This window comes from Rattus rattus, chromosome 3 (genome assembly GCF_011064425.1).
Source record: "Rattus rattus isolate New Zealand chromosome 3, Rrattus_CSIRO_v1, whole genome shotgun sequence".
In the NCBI taxonomy this organism is placed as follows: domain Eukaryota; kingdom Metazoa; phylum Chordata; class Mammalia; order Rodentia; family Muridae; genus Rattus; species Rattus rattus.
In genome coordinates this window covers 193,031,822-193,054,603 of record NC_046156.1, presented here as the reverse complement: position 1 = coordinate 193,054,603, position 22,782 = coordinate 193,031,822, and the positions used below count along the sequence as shown (strand labels likewise).

The 22,782-nt window shown below is 36.2% G+C and overlaps 1 protein-coding gene and 1 pseudogene across 1 annotated transcript in view; one reads left to right on the top strand and one right to left on the bottom strand.

The window, feature by feature from the left end:
* Adamts6 (ADAM metallopeptidase with thrombospondin type 1 motif 6) overlaps positions 1-22,782 on the top strand; it is a 217,821-nt gene that overhangs the window by 26,565 nt on the left and 168,474 nt on the right. The window contains exons 4-7 of the mRNA XM_032898945.1: positions 1,110-1,278; positions 7,700-7,911; positions 8,661-8,744; positions 9,772-9,917. Of these exons, the coding sequence (XP_032754836.1) occupies positions 1,110-1,278; positions 7,700-7,911; positions 8,661-8,744; positions 9,772-9,917 (611 nt within the window). The remainder of the gene's footprint in view (positions 1-1,109; positions 1,279-7,699; positions 7,912-8,660; positions 8,745-9,771; positions 9,918-22,782) is intronic.
* LOC116897223 lies at positions 17,648-18,015 on the bottom strand (annotated as a pseudogene).

Sequence of the window (22,782 nt, the reverse complement as noted above, 5' to 3'; positions counted from 1 at the left end):
GGGGTCTCGAGCCCCTTCAATCTCTTCCAGTCCTTTCTCTGATTCCTTTAACGGGGGTCCCGTTCTCAGTTCAGTGGTTTGCTGCTGGCATTCACCTATGTATTTGCTGTATTCTGGCTGTGTCTCTCAGGAGAGATCTACATCCGGCTCCTGTCAGCCTGTACTTCTTTGCTTCATCCATCTTGTCTAGTTTGGTGGCTGTATATGTATGGGCCACATGTGGGGCAGGCTCTGAATGGGTGTTCTTTCTGCCTCTGTTCTAAACCTTGCCTCCCTATTCCCTGCCAAGGGTATTCTCGTTCCCCTTTTAAAGAAGGAGTGAAGCATTCGCATTTTGGTCATCCCTCTTCAGTTTCATGTGTTCTGTGATCTGGGGTAATTCGAGCATTTGGGCAAATAGCCACTTATCAATGAGTGCATACCATGTGTGTTTTTCTGTGATTGGGTTACCTCACTCAGGATGATATTTTCCAGTTCCCTCCATTTGCCTATGAATTTCATAAAGTCATTGTTTTTGATAGCTGAGTAATATTCCATTGTGTAGATGTATCACATTTTCTGTATCCATTCCTCTGTTGAAGGGCATCTGAGTTCTTTCCAGCTTCTGGCTATTATAAATAAGGCTGCTATGAACGTAGTGGAGCATGTGTCTTTGTTATATGTTGGGGCATCTTTTGGGAATATGCCCAAGAGAGGAATAGCTGGGTCCTCAGGTAGTTCAATGTCCAATTTTCTGAGGAACCTCCAGACTGATTTCCAGAATGGTTGTACCAGTCTGCAATCCCACCAACAATGGAGGAGCGGGGAACTAAGTTTTTATAGCTGTCTCTGCTACTAAAAGAATTGTTGAGAAAATGTGTATTTGACTTATTTAGTGCATTGCAGAATATGTACAAGTATTTAATTACAGAACATATGCAGTTATGTAATTGCCCTTCTTAAAACATGAAGAAATTTGCATGTTTTACTTAATACAGAAAATAAACAAATTTTAAATTATATATGTTTTAACTTCTGTTTTGAGACGAGATTATCTTTTAATCTAGGTCATAAAGATATTTATTTAAAATGACCCTTTCAGGTAAATTCTTTGTTCCTCCTTCTTTTAGCATGGTATTATTGCTACAGAAGATGAAGAATATTTTATTGAACCTCTAAAGAATACTACAGAGGATTCCAAACACTTTAGTTATGAAAATGGTCACCCTCATGTGATTTACAAAAAGTCTACTCTTCAGCAGCGGCATATCTATGATCATTCTCACTGTGGAGTTTCAGGTGAATGCAAGCTTCTGGGAAGCATTGTGTATTGCTGATGTTTCTTTTTCTGGAAAGTAAAATATTATTAATAATCTATGATACTAACTTGGATGGTTAGAGTTATAATGTCCAGAACCATCTTTAAATGTATTACCTAGTATTAATTTTAAGTCAGTTTGCAAGATGTTAAAGAAATTTGTGAAATGTGTCTATGTAAAATTTGATGTTTTTTCTTTGAGGAGAAGAAAAGTGTCTTATATTTCCAACTTGCATTCATAGGTGTTCCATAGCACTCTGTACTGTTCGGTTAACCTGATATTTTCATTCCAGTGTCGGTAATGCATACCCTTCGAAGACTAAGAGAGTACTCACAGGTAGTGATAGAACTGAATAGGGAACTTTGCACATACACAGTAGGGTCAGCAAACCTAAGCTTCAGTGATGAAAGAAAGTTTTATGGAAGATGTAGCTCTTGAGGGGGACTGAAGAGGAAGGTCAGATGCTAACGTATCCCACAGAGAGGAGGCAGGAGTTTTGAGATCCTGAGTGAAAGAGATTGTCACATCCTATACATTAATAGCATTCTTACCTGTGAGAATACGTATTGGTTGGAGATATAGAGGTGCAATTGGTGGTTCTCAAGGGGAGTGGGTGTGCGGAATTAAACTGGAGGCTTAGAAGGGCCAACAGGAAGAGCTCATTCAGTATATTATTGCGTTCACTGTGTATCGGGAATCTTTTGAAAGATTTTCAGGAGCAGGGATGATATAAACAAACCTATGTATGGCAGAACAACTGTTCTGGCAACTGTACAAGACAAAGGGAGAGTGAGACTAGAGGTAGGACTTAGGGACTAATACTACAATAGAAAAATGTAGAGGACGGACTCCAGTGTAACACAGGAACACAGACTCCAGGGTAGCTTTGAAGGGTCCCGATCCCCCATTTTGGTTATCTCAGCCAAAATTAGTTATATTTTATTTATCACTGTTAGGAAAACCATTTCTACTCTTTAAAGATATTTCTTTTTTTTAAGGCTGTGTCTCACTTTGGAGCCCTGTAAACTATTATGTAGACGTGACATGTCTTGAACAAATACAACCTTTTTAACAGGTTGTTTTTTCTTTTTGTTTTTCAGTTGTCAAGTTGATTAGTGAATCCATCATTCTTTGATTTCTCTCTGTGTTCATTGCAGGGTCATCTTCTTTCATGGGTGTTTAAGGGGTCTGTGGAGTTCTTTGCTCATTCTCCATACTCTTTTATTAAGTAAGGTTTAAACATCTCCCAGACTTTTAATTATGTAAAGCTTTTGGTCAAGAATTGGTACTAGAAAAAGACTATTTAATGTAAGTACATTTACGTCGCTTCAACCATCAAAATAATTCCTTAGTAAACACTGGAAAGGTTTGATTTGGTCTTTATATTGAGTAATAAAACTAAATAAAACTAAATCCATTTTTTATCTAACAAAATTTAGGCTCTAGTTACACCTCTATAAACATTCTTTTGAAACTAGATTTCAAATATTTATTTTGATACAATTTTCTTTAGTTTTTCAATTATATATAATATTTTACTTTTTGATTGTAAATGAAAAAACTTTTTTATCCTAGTCTAAAACAGACCGCTGAACCTTTGGTGTTTACATCAATTCCTCTGTCTTTTTGGTTGTGAACCTTGATCTTAATAAGTGAGCATCTCTCCAGCCCACATTGTTCTTTTAAGGGCCTATTTTACTAGTTCAGTGACAATTTTATTATCCAGTGTTTTTGGCATGAGTTAAACAGTTTCAATTTTATTTCTATTGCAATCAAAATTCTTCTCTTTGGAAGAGCCAGGTATGGTGGTGCATGTCTTTAATTACATGTAAATTTACAGTTGTAAATTTACAGATATAATATTCCCAGCTAGTTTGCGGTGAGGAACTAAAGTTTATGTTAGAATATGCTACATAAAACCCTTTGGTTCTGGGTATATTTATGCTATACTCATGTCTAAATTATTTTATAATTTAGTTATTAAAATATTAATTAAAATTTTATAGTAACATTTTCTGTCTAGAAACTTTAGAGAATATAGGAAAAATGAAAAAAAAAGAAAAACAGATCATTATTATTTTTGTACCCAGATATAGTGGGATTTTTTTTCTTTAGCCCATTGATATAGATAATACTGTTTCTCTATATCTCCATTGCCTAGTCATATATCTATTAAATAAATCTGTATTTTTACCATTTGCAACATCTTTAGATTCTAGTACTGTGGCAGTTGTCAAACTCCCGAGGTCCTTGTTTCATAGAACTTATTTCACGACAGGACAGAAGCAGTAAACTGAACAGGAAATAAACAAATGAATGCCACAAACTAAAATGTAATCGTTCAATACAGCAATTGTGAATAGCTACATATATTCAGACATTTATTTAGTAATACTCAAAGGCTGAAATATTGCTTTAGATGGCAACAGGGTCCATTTGTTAGTTTTAGGGAGAAAAGTTACCATGTTAAATGTTTATGAAGCAATTTTTAATATTCTATAATGTATAAAATATTAAATTGAGTCAAGAATAATTTGAAGAATTACATTTATTTTTAAAGAAAACAAGTCAACCTTGTATTCCACTTTTGACTAAACATATTTAGTTACAAATCATTGTGTTAAGCATTATAGAAGCAATTTAAAATGTATAAAATATAGGAAGAGGGAACTAATGAGTTAATTATGTTGAATTGATTTAAAAGCAAAACAGAATATATCTATTCTTTCTATATACATATGTCTAAATATCATAGATGTTAGTCTATAAACCTATACATATTCTAAATATGGAAAATATGTAATTATATATGCTATATAATACTTTTATTGAACATTTATAAATAAACAGATGAACATCTTATAATCAAAATAAAAGAACCAGAATTGGCATAGGACACACTAATTCCAAGTTCTCGGCACAGAGGAGATTCATTTGCTTCAGAGAAATAAAGATAGGGGATCGGAGACAAGGGAGAGGGAAGAACCAAAAGGGATATTTTCACAAGTGTGACAAAGGACTGCCTCTTGATAAAGAGAGGACACACTGTGGCCCTTAGGCAAATGGCAGTTTATAAGGGGAAAAGGGGAAACCCCATGGATGAGGTGTTTAATTTTGATTGGGCAGGTTAATTAGGGTAACCGAAAGAGGACTTTTAATTACTTATTAGCTGGACCTTGGTAGTACCCGAGGAGGAGCGAGTGGCAAATAAGGGAACGTATCGTGGTGGCTAGCTTTGGGAATGCAATCTAAGGACTTTTAGCAATGGGGAGAAGGGTAAAAGGCAAAGCCTGTTGACACCGTGTTTGCCATGGTCGGGTCAGTGTTTATCATGCTTGAGCCCACTAGAGCCCTTCACAACGTATTTATTGTCTGACATACTGACAGCCAAACAATCTAGCAATTTAAAAAGCTAAAAGTCTAAAAATTATAACAATCAAAATGGTTGATAGTAGCATTGAAAAGCAACATTACCATTTAGAATTCAGATGTGTCTAAATAATCCTTCAACACTTTAAGTTAAAATAGAAATTGAATGTATCAGAGAAGTAAAAATGACCAAATGAATGATATTTAAATTTTGTATTTAGACAGTAAGCTATCTAGTGAAAGAAGTGAAAGATTGCCTATAACTTATCACAAAAATCATTAATTTATATAACAAATGACTAAATAAGAGCAACTGGAGTTATACTATATGAAAAACATCTTGGTATATTTCACAACAATTTTTGTAGCAAATACAGTGTCTTGAAACACACTCACGTACGACCCCAAGCCTTTGAGGATTGGACCTGGATGAATGGGCCATGTGCTTATTAGCTTTACCTGGAGCTGGATGTTCACAGAGCATCTTGGCTGAAGGAAAGCTACTTCCCAGTCCCTTGGCCCTTCGTGGCATTGCTTCTTTGTGGTTGTAGATAACTTCAGTTTCTGACTGGACTTCTGGTGGGAACCTGTAAGTCCTTCCCTGGAGTTAAAAAAACAAAAACAAAAACATGATTGCATGCTTTCTCCAAGGCAACAAGGAAGGAAGACTCCAGAGTCAGCAAATGCTGTAGTATTGTATGTCATGTGTTTGCATGTATGCAGTCACTTACACTCAGAGTTGTGGTCCTACCCATGCTCACAATAGAGTATAAAGGCAGGTTATTGTGGTAACTGGCTTGTTTGGGACATGAGCACAGCTTTGAGTAGACTGTTTAAAGAATTGGTACGTCCCTGTCTTCCTTATTTCTTTAGAAATAAAGAGAATTATTTTATATGAGGTTCCAAAGTATTTAACTGTTTCTTCTCATGATCATTTCCATTTTTTCTTACTTTGTAAAATTTTTTCAGTTTACCAATGCTAGGTTTTAGATTGGCAAAAGCTAATAGGAAAACAATTAAAGTAATACCACTTTCTGTCAATTTTCTATTCATTTAAAATTTCCTCATTAAACATTTTTGCTATTGGAGGTGATAAAAATGTTCAGTTCTGCATCAAGACATGAAATATGTTATAGTCCTACTCAAATTTATATAAAAATATAAATATAAATAGTTTACAAATTACACACAACTAGAAACTTTCCTCAGTACTGGCAAACCTGATGTTTAAAAATAAAAGATATGCTGTGTATAGTATACCAATCACGGTTTTAAAATAAACGTATTGCAATCCACCTAAGGCCCAAGGAACAAAGAGGAAGCACATAAGAGGCAAGGATGGGAGTTTGCTGTGAAACTTTGTCTCCTAGTAATGTCGGAAGCTACACCCAGAAAGTTTCACCAATGTGACAGCCTATCCGTGAGCAAAGATGACACAGTAGACATGCCAAAGTGTGTGTGTGTGTGTGTGTGTGTGTGCATGTGTGCGTGTGTGTGTGTGCATGTGTGTGTGCGCGTGCGTGTGTGTGTGTGTGTGTATGTGTGTGTGTGCGTGTGTGTGCGTGTGTGTGTGTGTGTTGGGTTGCATTTAGCCCAACACAAATAATTACAGTAAACTATAAACATGCTGAGAGTGTGAAAAATAGTGTTTTCAGGGAAGAGCATCATAATTGGTTATCCAATACCAAATGATCATTTCTGAATACCTAAGTATAAATACTAGACTGAACAGGCTTTATTTTGTAATGTGTGTGTGTGTGTGTGTGTATTCATGTAACATGTTATACACACACATGCACGTAATAATAATTAATGAAAAACGAGGCCATAAATTTGAGAAGGATCAAGGAGGAGTTATGGGAGGCCTTGGTGGGAGTAAAAGAAAAGGAGAAATGATATAATTATATTATAATTTCAAAAAAGTGTTGCTAACATATCAGGTCTCATGTTTATACCCCAGTTTATTTTATTCACTTATTCTGTTTCCCAGGTGTTAGTATAAGCATATTTTTAAATCTTGCGTGGGTGGATGTGTGTGTAGCAGGCATGTACTGATGGAGACCCTGTGTCGATGTTAGAAACCCTCTATTGCTTTTCACCTACTTATTAAGCTGGGGTCTTAAAGTCAACCTATAGCACATATATATGACCAACTTTGCTTGTCAGCGTGCCCTTGGGATCCTATTAAAATTACAATGAGCTGCCTCATCACCTGGACTTGAGTGGTTCATGAGGATCTGAACTTGGTTAAGCATCTTGGTTACATGCTCTAACCAGTGAGCAACCCTACTCTCAGACTTTACAAAAGTAATACTCTGGGTTTTCTGCCAACTTAAATAGTTTTAGACTTTAAAATTATGTGGAAAATTAATTCATAATATTTTTCAATTGAGAACAGATTTATTTATTTATTTATTTATTTATTTATTTATTTATTTATTTATTTATTTATAGAAAAGACTTCATTGTGTATCCCTGGCTATCCTGAAACTCACTTTGTCGATCTGGCTGGCTTTACACTCAGACAGTCACTTGCCTCTGCCTCCTGAGTGCTGAGAGTAAAGGTGTGAACCACCACTGCCCTCTAAGACACCTTAACAAGAGCATCTCACCATTAACATGGGTGCTTTTTCACATGAGGGCTAGACACTGCAGAATCAAAGCATCGGTATGCTCTTAGCCTATCAAAGCTTACATTGTTTGCTGCTGTATCTATTCCAAATCCAAAGGTATTTTTATAGTGTAATTAGCTACTAGAATAATATGAAAGGCATATTCAAAAGTCTATTAACTAATTCATTTCATAGCTGTATTTATTTATTCTATGATAAGTTGAATGTTCATATTAATCTTTTTAGATAACTAACTTGAAGATTTGAAATGTTTATTATTTATACACTTCTTTATTCTCTTCCTTTATTTGAATATCTTGATCTAGTCAAGATTCTATGAGAAGCCTATCTAGATGAGATCTCTTATATAAGTATTTGGTAAGTGCATCTATCTGAATTACTTAATTCTTTTTCTTGTAGATCTCACAGGAAGTGGCAAACCTTGGTGGCTGAATAAGACATCTTCTTTTCCTTCCTTACCATCAATCAATGACACACACAATCATCACAGACAGAGAAGATCTGTGAGCACTGAGAGATTTGTGGAGACACTAGTAGTGGCAGACAAAATGATGGTGGGCTACCATGGCCGGAAAGACATTGAACATTATATTTTGAGCGTGATGAATATTGTAAGTTTGATCCCTCTATACACTGTGTTACTAAGTAGTTTATTGTGTTTTATACTAACGTAACGAATTTTTACTAAAATAAATATTGATAAAATTTTATTTGTATAAAATGGTAAAAAATGAGTTTTATTGTTTTAATTGCTACTTGGGATGGAGTCTACTTGTACATAGTAAATACATATTTGCTCTGCCATGGAATCGTACTGACTTTCCTTCCCCCAGACAAAAAAAATTGTCAACCAACTTTTTTTTTTTGAGATAGAGTTTTTTTTTATTATATAACCCTGGCTATCTGAAACTCACATATAAGTCAGGCTGGCCTTGAAGTCAAGAGATTTTCCTGATTAAAGGCATGTATCACCATACCCTGGTGGTCAGTTAACTTTTGCATAGAAAATAAAATTAAAAATTTCTTACCATTCATTTTTAGTAGATGTTTAAGTTTAAGTAGATGTTAAGTAGATGTTTAGTAGATGTTAATGTTTAAGTCTTATCTAAGGAACGTCAAACATCAGCTCATACTACAGATTTTGTGATGCACACAATTTATCTCTAGGAGAAAATAATTTTCTTTGTAGATTTATATAAAATCCTTTAACCAAAGCCACTTGAAGTGGTACAGGGTAAAATAATATATTTTAATATCCTCCATTAAGTCATAAAGTTGCATTTTATCATTTTAGAAATTCAAAATATCACCCCATTATTTTTGTCTGACTTTTTGTCTTTTCTTATTTTCTGGAGGTCAGGTTGCCAAACTTTACCGTGACTCCAGTCTAGGAAACGTTGTGAATATTATAGTGGCCCGCTTAATTGTTCTCACAGAAGATCAGGTAAGAACGAATCACTTTATATGTCAAAATGCTTAGGCACGGGATTATCATTATGAACAGATGTATTTCTTTGTTATCTCACCTAGCAAGTCCTAGTTAAATATTTTTAAGTCTGAACTTTATTTGTATGCCACATTGAGATACTTTTAAATAACATGCATCTTATGCATGTTAAAGCTGTCTCTCCATACATACATACATACTTGCTACATGTTAAAGCTGTCTCTCCATACATACATACATACTTGCTACATGTTAAAGCTGTCTCTCCATACATACATACATACTTGCTACATGTTATAGCTATCTCTCCATACATACGTACTTGCTACCTGTTAAAGCTGTCTCTCCATACATATGTACTTGCTACCTGTTAAAGCTGTCTCTCCATACATACATACTTGCTACATGTTAAAGCTATCTCTCCATACATACATACTTGCTACCTGTTAAAGCTGTCTCTCCATACATATGTACTTGCTACATGTTAAAGCTGTCTCTCCATACATACATACATACATACTTGCTACATGTTAAAGCTGTCTCGCCATACATACATACTTGCTACATGTTAAAGCTGTCTCGCCATACATACATACTTGCTACATGTTAAAGCTGTCTCACCATACATACATACTTGCTACATGTTAAAGCTGTCTCTCCATACATACATACTTGCTACAAGTTAAAGCTGTCTCTCCATACATACGTACTTGCTACATGTTTCAAAATTTAGGATGAACACTTTATATGTATGGCTTACCTGATAATAATGGTTTCCGTTGACTTTTGTATGCTGATGAGCATATATGTTCTCTTTACTGTTCAAGTTGGAAGTGGAAGGAAAGTCTGTTCAGTAATAAATTAAATGAACACTAGGTCAGATGTTCTGGAGATAAAAATCGGCAAGAGATTCTTCTTAGAAACCACTGCTTCTAATTATAGTCCCACTTTAGTTTTCAGAAGTTTTGACAACTGACCTTAGTAATTTGTTTGGAACATTTCTGGTATGCATGTTGTATTGCAGCCAAACTTGGAGATAAACCATCATGCAGACAAGTCCCTCGATAGCTTCTGTAAATGGCAGAAATCCATTCTCTCCCACCAAAGTGATGGAAACACCATTCCAGAAAATGGGATTGCCCACCACGATAATGCAGTTCTTATTACTAGGTATGGTTTGCTGCAAGTATTTTTCCTTTGATTCTTGTGTTTGCTTGATATAACTATATTTGGTTCTTTCTATGCCTCATTCAGGTAATGAGTATAGGAAGAGCAAAGTGGAAATTTATTTTTTATTATTGGGAAAATTTAGTTTTATATTAATATGCTTGTATCAAATGAACTAAGGAGAAATAGTTAAGATTTAATTCAGAAATATAATAAATAACTTTTCTCCTTGTAAGTCCTGTTTATAATGTTTACCTAGACATAGAGATGTCATTTGTTAATTAAAGAAAATACTGAAAGCGAAATTTTAAAAGTATGAGAAAAAAAAGTTGTCACTTTGGTTACAAAATATAACTATTCCTATGTACTTCCTAGTTGTGTTGATTTATGTTAATTTACTAAAAGGGAGGAGGAGATTGGTTGTCTATTTAATTACGTTATTGACAGTAAGCATTTAAATGGAAGGAAGCATATCCCTCGCTGGAGGGATAGCTCAGTGGTTTAGCCTGCACTGCCCTTGTAGAGGAGCGTGCACACTGCACCCTTACAGCTTCCCATAGCCACAGTTCTTGAGAGGCTGATACCTTCTATGGCTACCGGAGCAAATCACCGACATTCACACACAGGTATACATACATGTGAATAAAAGAGCTTCAAGAGGCAGATTTGTCATATAAAGTTTCTCTCTCAAGAAAAGTCACTATCCTATAATAAGCCACTGCTTTCTAGTTTTACAAAGCTCTTTGCATTTGTTCTCAAAAACTATATATTGTTAGGAGTTTTGCATGATTGAAATAGGGAAACTTAATTAAAATAGTTAAATAAGTGTTCTAAGGTCATACAACTAAGAAATGAAAAAAGACCTTGTTCTTTTTACTTAATTCCTTTGTTTACTTATGAGGGTGGGGTCTTCCCGTGATGTTCAGGCTGACATCTAGAACAAAGGCTCCAGCTGTCTTCTCGTCTTAGCCTCCTAAATAGCCCTGCAGGTGTGTCCCACCATGCCAATGTTTGTTCTAATTTATCCATGTATTTGTTATGATTGGATAGAAACATGATACTTTAATAATCCTAATATAGTATTTTTGAGCACTTAACTATTTACCAATAAAAGACAAAAAGTGACAACAACGAACAGTCAGCAGATAGAAACTTTATACTATCTTGGCTGTGTGAAATAGCTTTGTTATCTTATTTCTTTCATTCCACAAGAACATATTTAATATATCCATGCATATGCTTAGAATTTTGATAGTAAAATAATGGGATTTAAGTTTTAGAAAAAATTCTGTTAACTGAATCATAGAGTTTCTGAATAGTTTTTAACTAATTTCATATTTCTCATATTATAAACTAGAGCATTTTATCATATTCTTGCTGAATAAAGTTGGATTTTATGATTCTTTATACTTGTGCTGTGATGCAACTGTCTGATAAATTCTCTATTTCCTTACTGTATTGATACCTGAAAGGCTCCCTAATATGCTTGAGGAATTAAAAATATACTAGAATTATGCTAATTAGAAACTGGTCATTTACTAAAGTAAATGGATATAGTTAGTGTTAGTGAAATTATCAGATGAAATCATTTATTCTCTATAGTTTTCAAAATGATCACAGACTTTACATGGTTTATGTATTTCTTTTCATGCCACCTATAAGCACAACTATACAACTTCAATACATTTTCCCTGGATTTTCACCTTTTTGAGCAAATGACTGAAGTGTCCTTAAGGATTTACAAGTGTTTAAGTAAGAAGCAGATTGAGCAGTTCGCCACCCTACAACATTCAACTCTGAAGTTACCAAGAGAGTTTTCTAATTTTCTCTTCAGTTCTTTGCTATGTGCGCTACTTTGAGTGGCATTTTGATGTCTGAGATTTGAAAATAACTTTCCTGAATCCTGAGGGGAGGAATTTGATGGAAACATTTCATTTAGGCTGAGTGCTTCAAGGTCTTTCATTTTCTGCACAATGACTGCCTGTAGGTCTGTGTCTGTTCCCATCTGCTGTGGAGGAAGTGTCTCTGACGATGGCTGAGCAAGGCTCTGATCAGAGTATAGTAGGGTGTCATCTTACTGTTCCGTTTGTTTTTTACTTTGATTTCTTTTATAACAATATTATTTGATTCCATACTAGTCCCTGGGCTGTCTAATCTCAGGTTCTTAGTCACTCCGGCAGTGTTGAATACAGCTCCACTCATGGAGAGGATGCTAAGTCTGATCACACACTGCTTATGCCACACGCTGTGTGCCTGTTGCCTTAGCATGTTTTGCAGGCTGGATATCTTGCAGATCAAAGGCCTCGTGGCTGAGGCTGTGTCTATTTCTTTTTTGGTAGCGTGCAGAGTACCTTCCTGTACCAAAGATAATAAAATATAGGGGTCAAGGCTTTATGTAGGCACCAGCTGGACTTCTCCACATTTAATGAGTATTTTGGGGTTTTCTTGCCATTAGTTTGTGAAAAGCAACCATAGTCTTGGCAACAGATAGGGTTGTTGGGGGCCTATGGGACCCCTTTGGCCAACAGCTCAATCAGACATAAACTGATCCTGGAACTAAAGCCTCGTTTGGTGACAAGAGATGGACTGCTAGGGCTCTGTCTCCCTGACTACTTGGTGATTTCATTTATACTTCCTTTGGATGTATATGTATATATTTTAGGAAGATCCTACAGTGTTAGCTTTCCATACTACCCCTCAAATGGTCTTGAGTTTTAGCTGTCTCTCCCTGTAATGTCTCTGTCCCATTCTTCCCTCCACCTCCACACTTGATATTCCCATTCTAGCCCCTCCATCCTTAACAGTTCCATTTCTCTTCCCTGATGAGATTCATGAATCTTCCCAGTCTCTTACTCTATACCTATCCTCCATTTCTCCAGATCGTACTTGGTTATCATTGATTTAAGAGCTAATATCCATATATAAATGAATATATCTGTAGTTGTCTAAGTCTGGGATACCTCACTCAGGATGATCTTTTCTAGTTCCATCCATTTATCTGTGAATTTTTTTTAAACAACTGGATAATACTCCATCATGTAAATGTACGACATTTTCTATATCCATTGCAAAGAAGCTCTTTATGCTGTTGGGTAATTGTCAAAGTATGTGATAAGACATTAATGCTTTAGCTAAGAATTGTAAATTAGGGAAACTTAATTTGCAAGATTCATTCACTCTGATACCTTTCATCCATCTTGTTCCTCTAGAGAGAGAGATACTCTTTTCCTAGGGTATGTGGCACTTTAAGGTATTGTGACTTGACTCAGAGAAGATGTCTAGAGAGTCTTTTCTGTACATAAACTTATCATTCTTTCAGTTGAAGACATTCAATGTAGCAGTGAACTGTATTTTGTTTTTTTTATTTTAAGCCCAATTATTAATATTTCATATGTTTTTTTATTGAATTATAACAATAGATTCAGGAAAAAGTAGAGTGAACAGAAATCATCGTCTAGAGAAGTAATAGACTAAATCTAAAACACTAGTAGACATGGCATCCTTCATTAGTCACAGTAAGCACAGAGGATATGAAATTTTATTGATCTGTGGTTAATAATTAATTTAATTCTTTTCACCTGTAAGCACACCCTATAATTTTATTATAAAATTACTTTCACAATCATCAATTGCAAATGTAATTTTTATATTTATATATTTTTATTAATCATTTTATTTATTTTTTAATGATATCACCCTTCCTGGCTACCCCTCCACAACCTTCCCTTCTTGTCCCATTGCCTTCACCCCCTCTCCTTTGCATCTATGAGGGTGCTCCTTCACCCACTCACCCCGTCACCCACTCCCACCTCACCTCTCTAGCATCCCCTGTGCTGGGATATCAGGCCTCCACAGGACCAAGGGCCTCCCCTCTCATTGAGGCCAGATAAGGCTATCCTCTGCTAAATATGTATCTGGAGCCATGAATCCCTCCATGTACACTCTGGTTGGTGGTTTAGTCCCTGGGAGCTCTGAGTGATCCAGTTGATATTGTCCTTCCTATGGGGTTGCAATCCCCTTCAGCTCCTTCAGCCCTTCCCCTAACTTGGGGAAGGACTCTGTCCAATGGTTGGCTATGAGTATCTGCATCTGTATTAGTCAGGTGCTGGTAGAACCTCTCGGGGATCAGCCACACCAGGCTCCTGCTTGCAAGTGCTTCTTGGCATTAGCAATAGTGTGGGGATTGGGTGTCTGTAGATAGGATGGATCCCTAGGTGGGGCGCAGATACCCACGATACAACCCACAAACCATATGGAACTTAAGAAGGAAGACTAAAGTGTAGATGCTTCAATTCTACATAGAAGGAGGAACAAAATAACCACAAAAGGTAGTAGGAGGGAGGGACTTGGGAGGGAGAGAGGAGGGGGAGGCAGGATTAGGTATTGAAAGGGACAGGGGAGAAGTACAGAGGGTCAGGACATTGAAGAGAAACATGGAGCAGTGGGGGATGTGCAACTGGGGCAGCCACTAAAAAGTCCCAGACTCCAGGGAAGTGAGAGGCTCCCAGGACCCAACAGCGATGACTTTAGCAGAAATACCCAACAAAGGGGAGATAGAATCTGTAGAGACCACCTCCAGTAGATAGTCAGGGTCCCTGGTTGAGAGTTGGGGCAACCCACTCATCTCAAAATGTTGAACCCAGCAATGTTCCTGTCCAAAGGAAAGACAGTGATAAAAAATGGAACACAGACTGAAGGAAAGGCCATCCAGAGACAAATGTAATTTTTAATGGGTTTAAAAACTGAAGATATTAGATAAAAATGTACTTTGGAGACATAACACATTACCTATTTTAATTGTACAATTGAGGACCTTGGCCCTGTGAAGGCTCGATGCCCCAAGGTAGAGGAATGCTGGGCTGTGAGGTGGGAGTGGGTGGGTGGGTAGGTGGGGGAACTTCCTCATGGGGGGTGGATAGGATAGGGGGTTTGCAGATGGGAAACCGGGAAAGAGGATAACATTTGAAATGTAAATAAATAAAATATCCAATAAAAAAGAATGTTTTGAATATATTGCTTATATTTTGTCATATTTAAAATATTACTGTTTATAATTAGATATTTGTAGATAATGTTGAAAAAGTTTACTTTAAATACTCTTGTTGTGCTTGTCATTAAGAATGGTTTTGAGAACCCAAGTAATGTATTGTCTTACTGAAGAACATTTCCTAGGAAAATTGTGATTGACAGCTTATGTTTAGGTTTGCTATCTTGCATAAAAATCATTTCATATTTTCATTTATTCACTGAGAGTGGAATGAAACACAGAAACACAGGGTTACAACAGATTCCTTTAGAGAAACCATTTGTGAGAAAATGTCCAGTAGAGCTTGCTTCTAGTTCTAGCCACTGTCTCTTTAAGATAGTTGCCTGTTAAGATTAAAACAGAGACAGAAGGAACACCTATTCAGAGCCTGCCCCACATGTGGCCCATACATATACAGCCACCCAATTAGACAAGATGGATGAAGCAAAGAAGTGCAGGCAGACAGGAGCCAGATGTAGATCTCTCCTGAGAGACACAGCCAGAATACAGCAAATACAGAGGCGAATGCCAGCAGCAAACCACTGAACTGAGAATAGGACCCCCGTTGAAGGAATCAGAGAAAGAACTGGAAGAGCTTGAAGGGGCTTGAGACCCCTTATGAACAACAATGCCAAGCAACTAGAGCTTCCAGGGACTAAGCCACTACCTAAAGACTATACATGGACTGACCCTGGACTCTGACCTCATAGGTAGCAATGAATATCCTAGTAAGATCACCAGTGTAAGGGGAAGCCCTTGGTCCTGCTAAGACTGAACCCCAGTGAACGTGATTGTTGGGGGAGGTGGCAATGGGGGAGGTGGGAGGAAACACCCATAAAGAAAACACAATCAAACAGGGGAGGAGAGGGATTAGGGGATGTTTGCTTTACCAACAGAAAAGGAAATAACATTCAAAAATGTAAATAAGAAATACTCAAGTTAATAAAAAAAATATAGTTAAAAAAAAAAAAAAGATAGTTGCCTGTTGCTAGCTACTTAAGAAAGGCTAGGAACTGATCAGAAAGATAAGTTCATTTGTTGCTACAGATAAGTAAGCACATTACCATTTGCCTACTTTTTTGTTAGGTAGGTTAATGTTGTAATTAGTAAACTGCAAATGGTAAATAACCATAATTTGCTAAACAGTATTTATGCAGTGATGCTGTAGAGAATATTGTGGTACACATAAGAAGATTCCAAATAATTTATAACAAATAATATTACTGTAACATTTTGAATTAGTCTTGGTCTTTAGTCACTTTTTTGAGTTTTCAATAAGCATAATTTTAGCAATTAGTTTTTAATTATTACTTGAAATCAAATATTTTTCATGCACAATATCTTTTAGTCACAATTTTAAAATAACTAGGTATCATATTGTGTCTTAAATATAAATCAACTATAACTCTGTTAAGTAGATATACACAAAATACTGTTATCTAAAATTTATTTGTACAGAAACATAATATTGATGTAGTGTGCCTATATTCATGTAAGGACTCTAAAACAGTTAAGAGTAATAAATTCACTGCTTTGAAAATACATATAAGGCATTGTTCCATTGTATGCATCATATATATTTAGTCAAATCAATGATGTTTATATGTGTGTAAGTACATGTATATGTGCACTGTTGTATGCATGTTTGTGTGTGTATTATCAGAACTTTTCCATGTAACTATGGTCTTAAACCCTTCTTCCAAGGACTAGCAGTATAAAAAAGCCATGCTGCATTGGAGTGTGCCTTTCTTTTTGTTTTGTTTTTTTTTTTTTTGGTTCTTTTTTTCGGAGCTGGGGACCGAACCCAGGGCCTTGCGCTTCCTAGGTAAGCGCTCTACCACTGAGCTAAATCCCCAGCCCCTGGAGTGTGCCTTTCTAGTACCACAAATTAACTCTTCTTTCATCTTTAAACTATATATACTTTCTGAATATATTAAATATTGCATTGAGTATTACAGATCTTCTCTTCTTTTATTATTTTCCTAATTGTGTAACACATTGGTGAATTACTTTGTGCTTTAATTATTACTAATATTTTCAGAAAAGTGTAAATTATGATAACATCATCTTTTCCATAGTTGCATATAAACTAACTAGTAACAGTGCAGCTTAACTGATAAAGTACGTGTCTTAGGATGGTGTTCAGCTCCAGTTGATATTTGAAGTGATAGCTATTATTACTGTTGCTATTTCAGTGAGACCGGCTGCTTAGGAAGGTCTGGTACACATAGGAGGAGAGTTTCCCTCTCCTCTTTCTCCATGCTCAAGTGAAATAAGAAGAAACTAGCTTGTGACAGCATACCATGAATCCATATTTATTTTTAATGTATAAATGTTTTTAATTACCTATTAAATTATTTTCTTTCTTCTTTACTTGCTATAGTTTATGCTTTAATAATTTTGAGCCGGGTTTTCTTAGTTTATGTCAACTTGTCAAATTCTCTTATTTATTTCTATGCCAAATTCAGATCCACAAGGCTTCTTTTTTTGATATTTTGATTTTTATTATTCAAACCATATATTGAAGTATCAATTTAAAAAAATTATAAAAAGACTTAGTTGTAAACTGTCATACTAGATTTACAAAAAATATATAAAAACGCAAATTAAATAATAGAAATTATAGGATTCTCTCCCTTAAACTGAAGGAGTCTTCTTTAATAGCCTTCAATGTAGCTCACTGGCAATCTTAAGAAATTCAAGAAGCTCATTCTTGTTGTGTAAGCCCTAAAGGAAAAAGCTGAGGAGACTCATTGATAATTTTCACAGCTTCATTGTAAAGTTCAAGATCAAAGCGATTACAGTGTTCCTTGAACAGGATATAAGATGCACGTAGTATAATTGTCTTGGCTGTGACTTTCCCAACGACTTCTATGATTCCAGAGATGTCTTCGTCCAGTGACTCCATCAATTCAATGGTTCCATTTTTTTTCCTTCTCCATCTGAAAGAATAAACATTTTTCCAATGGCATGAATCTTTTCCAACTTCCCCACGAAGCACACGGGTTGGTCGATATATTATGTTAACATGCTGGAGTTGACACGTGCTTTGGGGAGTTCCATTATGTCCACCATGATTCTGCCGCCAACACTCGCAACCTGCAGGAAAGCAGAATCTCCCACAAGCTTCTGTAGACTATAGCAAGCATTGGTAGCAAAGTAGAAGGCAGCTGGTACAAGAAGAAAATACTCTCATGCTAATATGATACTAATAGGTAAGAATCATTTGTAGAAGTCTGGGCTTTAAACCCTCTCTTCCAATTAGTAACTTTTTATTAAGAAACAATTCAGAAAAATAAGCTGTACAACCACCATGGAAAAGTGCAATAAATTCCTCTAACAAAACAAACGTATTTTAGGAAACAGAAATCTTGCTACTTCGTATATGTTCACAGGATATGGAATGAGTGGTTTGAAGAGATGTTTGCAATCTCATGTTCCTTACGGTGTGGAATTATTCTAAGTATCGATCAGCAGATGAAGGAAGAAGATAGGAGATGTACACACTAGGAAATACTACCTCACTTGAAGCAAGCTTTATTAGAGCATGCGAGGTGGTATAAGACAAACCTAGAACACTATCAATGGTTTCACTTATATGTTAAATGTAAAAAGGAAAAAAATTAAAGAAAACATTGTCCAGATTACTTCCCAAAGATGATGTTTTTATTAAACTTATAAAAAGAAGAAGGGTAAAATACTAGTTTCTAAACACAGTAGGAAATTTAGGAAGATGTTGGCAAGAGTGCAAAGCACTTATTTAGATAGGGATAAATTCAAGAAATACAGTATATATTCACTGACTACAGTTAATAACATATTGATTACTAAATGGCTAAGAGAGTGGATTTTGCTTTCTTTTTAAATTTCTGTTTTATTGTTTTAGGATTGTACACATATGTATAACATGTTTTATTGTTTGGGTTGCATACATATGTATAATGTGTTTTTACTGTTTGAGGATTGCACACATATGTATAATGTGTTTTGTCAAGTCCATCCCAATTCCTCTCTTATAGTTCTTCCTCTGTACTTCCTCCCATATCCATCTGTGCTTTTCTTAATATTAAATTTTATTATTTGATTTTTACACACATAGCTGTTTGTTGCATGTATGTATATGTACACACACGTGTGTCTAGTACCTGGAGAGAGAGGGTACTGGATCCCTTGAACTAGAATTGCAGACTGTTGTGAGTGCTGGAAATTGAGTCTATATCCTCTGGCAGAGCAGGCAGTACTTTTAATACTGAGCCATCTCTCCATCTCATGTGCTCTTTATTCAAAGCCCAGCCATTCCACTTAGTACTGCCACTATATGCAGATGTGTAGGACCATGGACTGCAGAATGGGTAGCCTTTCTGCGGCCACATTTCTGAAGAAAACTAACACCGCCATTGCTTGCCAGTAGTTCCTTATCTAGGTGTTGGACTTCATGAATCCCTCTCCTACCTATGCTATGACTTTTTCAGTTCAATCTTACACAGCTGTTCTGTCTGCTGTCACAGCCTCTGTGAGGTTCTTCCCTGTCATGTCCAGAAACACTGTTGAAGCAGTCTTCTTCTATCTCTGGCTTTGGCAGTCTTCACAGTCCTTTTGTGATGATCCCTGCGCTGTAGGAGGAAGGGTGAGTGAGATAGAGGTCCATCTTATGGGTCAGTACTCCACAGTAAGGGATGGACTTTAAGCACCTCTTTGTTTCCACACAAAAATTAGTATGTAAGATAATGCATATGTTAAATAGGTTGACTTAGCTATCCTACAATAAATCAATGCATTGAAACATTATATATTGCAAATATATGCAACTTAATTTAGAAAAAGACAGCTAACGATTATCATTACTTACAGATTTTATCCATATTTATTTAGGTTAACGACTTATGAGTAGTTTGGCATTCGGTACCTGGTAATTAAGAACACACTGGCATTTTACTTAGTTGGTTATATAAAGTCTACTCCTTAAGCATTAATGCTGTATTCCAAGGTTTTCACCAGGACTGAACTTCAAATTTGTTTCTGCTATGCTATCATCCTTACCACCTAACCTCTCCTCCTGCCTCCCTCTTACTTTTGAGGCTGGAGTGACAGGCTAGCCGTCTACCTCCTCAGCATATGCCTGCTAATAGGGATCTTCATTCCAGCCCTCCTGCTTTAACCACAGCACCGCTGACAGAAGGAAAAATCAGTAAAATTTACACTGACGAGCCCCGCCCCTCCCACCTATTATGGAGTTGCTTTTAAAAAGAGAAACATGGTTGAACAACAAATTTATAGGAGGAGAGCAAGACTTAGGGATTTTAATCTTGCTAACTTTACGATGCTTATTAGGTACCCAAGAGGAAATGTCAAGTAGGCAATTGGCTGTACTGTGGTAAGGAAATTAAAACATCAGAATATAGATGTGATGTAAAGCTAGTAAAGTAGAACTCAAATTCTTATAGGGAGTGTTCTGAGAATTGAATCTACATTGCTTCAGTGTTTTAGAGGTCAGAGAGGAAGAAAGGGGCATCATAATAGAAGATAGAAAAAGCAGCCAGGGAAAGAGGAGCAAGGATGAGAAGGGTAAGGTGGGGAGTGAGCAGGGGAAAGCAGACAGCTTGTGAAAGGCCTGTCAGATAGTACCGTTCCTTTCTTAGGACCAAGGTATCTTATGAGGAAGATATTTTAAGCTTTGTAAAATTTTATCTTAATATTTCTCTTTCTGAACTTCAATATATTTTTTAGGTAAAAGAAATAAAAAATTAACTTGTCTGTTAATTTACACCCCTTGTCCACCAAAGTGATTTTTTCCAAACATTTTCAGAGTTTCAATTTGCTTTCTTTAGATAATCAAATGAAATGACTGAATAAATGTTTTACATGTTTGTATTTCTTAACTGAATAAATAATCAGGTTAAAGTCTCTTGGCATATTAACTTAATATTTGTTTTTGCTTTTTAAGCACTCAGGCGCTATGTTAGTGATTAAGCAAGTGCTTTGTGGCCTATGCTGGGCTGAAATGACAAGTATGTGGCATGAAGCCAGTGAAATGTCTGCATGTGCACCTCAGTATACAATGCTTTCTGATATGCAGCTGCCATAGTCACTGTGTGCTACATTGCTATTATATATACTAGGACAGTTTACTGCTTGTCAAAATGTGAGCTGTGTGATTTCTTTGTGTCAGCTGGGGAAATCTTTTTGTATATATTTTCAACATTGCAGTAGGGACCGGGGATTTACAGTAGAACTACAGAAGCTTTAAAATATTAACAGCCCATTAAGTACAGGATATGGTCCATGAGTTTTAATGGGAAGTTGTTAAAAGGAGATGGAAGTGATCCAATGTTTGGGGAGACATGGTTAGTGGCAAAGCACAGGGCAGAGAACCCTTAAAACCATAGATATCTGTGCAGAATTATGAACAACAGCGACATGTATCATCAACCCTCATGAGTAATGCTGGGAGCTCAGCAAGGTATGGTGCACATGCTAATCTTCTTTTTCAGAAGATAGCCAGCTACGCTGAGCTAATTCTCCCCTGTGGATTTGAGATGCTTGGCATTCATTAAATCACACCTTAAAAGACTTTGAAATTGCACCTACTTTGTTTAACTTTAAGAAATTATAAGACCCCTGAGATTAGCCTTTAGTGATTATCCAGAGTATAATAAAAATGAAAGATTTTCAAAGGAAGATATTGTTAAAGTGGAAAGTGGAAGCACTTTGACACATACTGTTTATTACACATCTTCTTTATTCTACATACTATTTATTTCTTAGACACTTTGGAGCATACTATTCTTATGCATCTTTTAGTTTACTGCACAGTGGTCCACTCGTACTGTGCATCACACAATTGGTTATGATTATGTATGATATGCTACCTGTGTTATATGTGCATTCTTAGATCTAGGTCATTAGCTCAGGCTAGCCGTTAAGTCTCTGCTTGCCTAGAGTAAATACTTTTCTTCCAAGACTTTCAATCCTGAGCTATTCATGTGACTTCTTTGACTCAGTTTTCATTCTATAAGCCTCTGACTGAGGATTCATAGGGTTATGTATATGATGAAATGAAATCATGTACCTGAAAATACTTCATAAATTCTTATATGACAAACTAGGTTATTCACTGTTATTATTAGAAAGGATATGCCAGAAGCTAAGCCTCTGGAATATCATAGATGGGTGCAATTATCTAAAATATTATTCTACTTAATGGTGTTCATTTTTTCAGCACTAAGTTTTATCTCTTATTCTTTGAGTTTTAATTAGACTGATTTTTAAAAATTGAAGTTGAAAAAAAGAGAGAGCCCTGTGGAACTCGAGTAAGAATTATTATTTTTTTTCCTTTTTTTCTTTTTTTCTTTTTTTTCGGAGCTGGGGACCGAACCCAGGGCCTTGCGCTTGCTAGGCAAGCGCTCTACCACTGAGCTAAATCCCCAACCCAAGAATTATTATTGTTGTTGTTATTATTATTAATTATTGAGGTGCAAAATTTTGTGTGAAAGTGGCCTCACGGCCTCATGCATGTGAGGACAGTTCTCTACCATTGAACTATATTCCCAGCTCTTGACTAAGAGTGATGTGTTTCATAGGTTTGATTGTTTACCTGAGCATTCTTTGTCAGCTAAGTCTGTGACATTCACTGTCTGCAATGCTCCACATCTTCTTTATCTATTGCTGCTCGTGAAGCTGGGGCGTACACAGTCAGGCAGTTATGGCTAGGTCTCTAGTGCCATGCACCTATCCCCTGTTTCGAGAGCAACCACAGGGGATTGCAGTGGCTGGGGTCAATGCCAGGCACCTTATCTTCTTAACGTGGTTTCTCTGAGTGGGCTACTTTAGACTTTCTCTGCC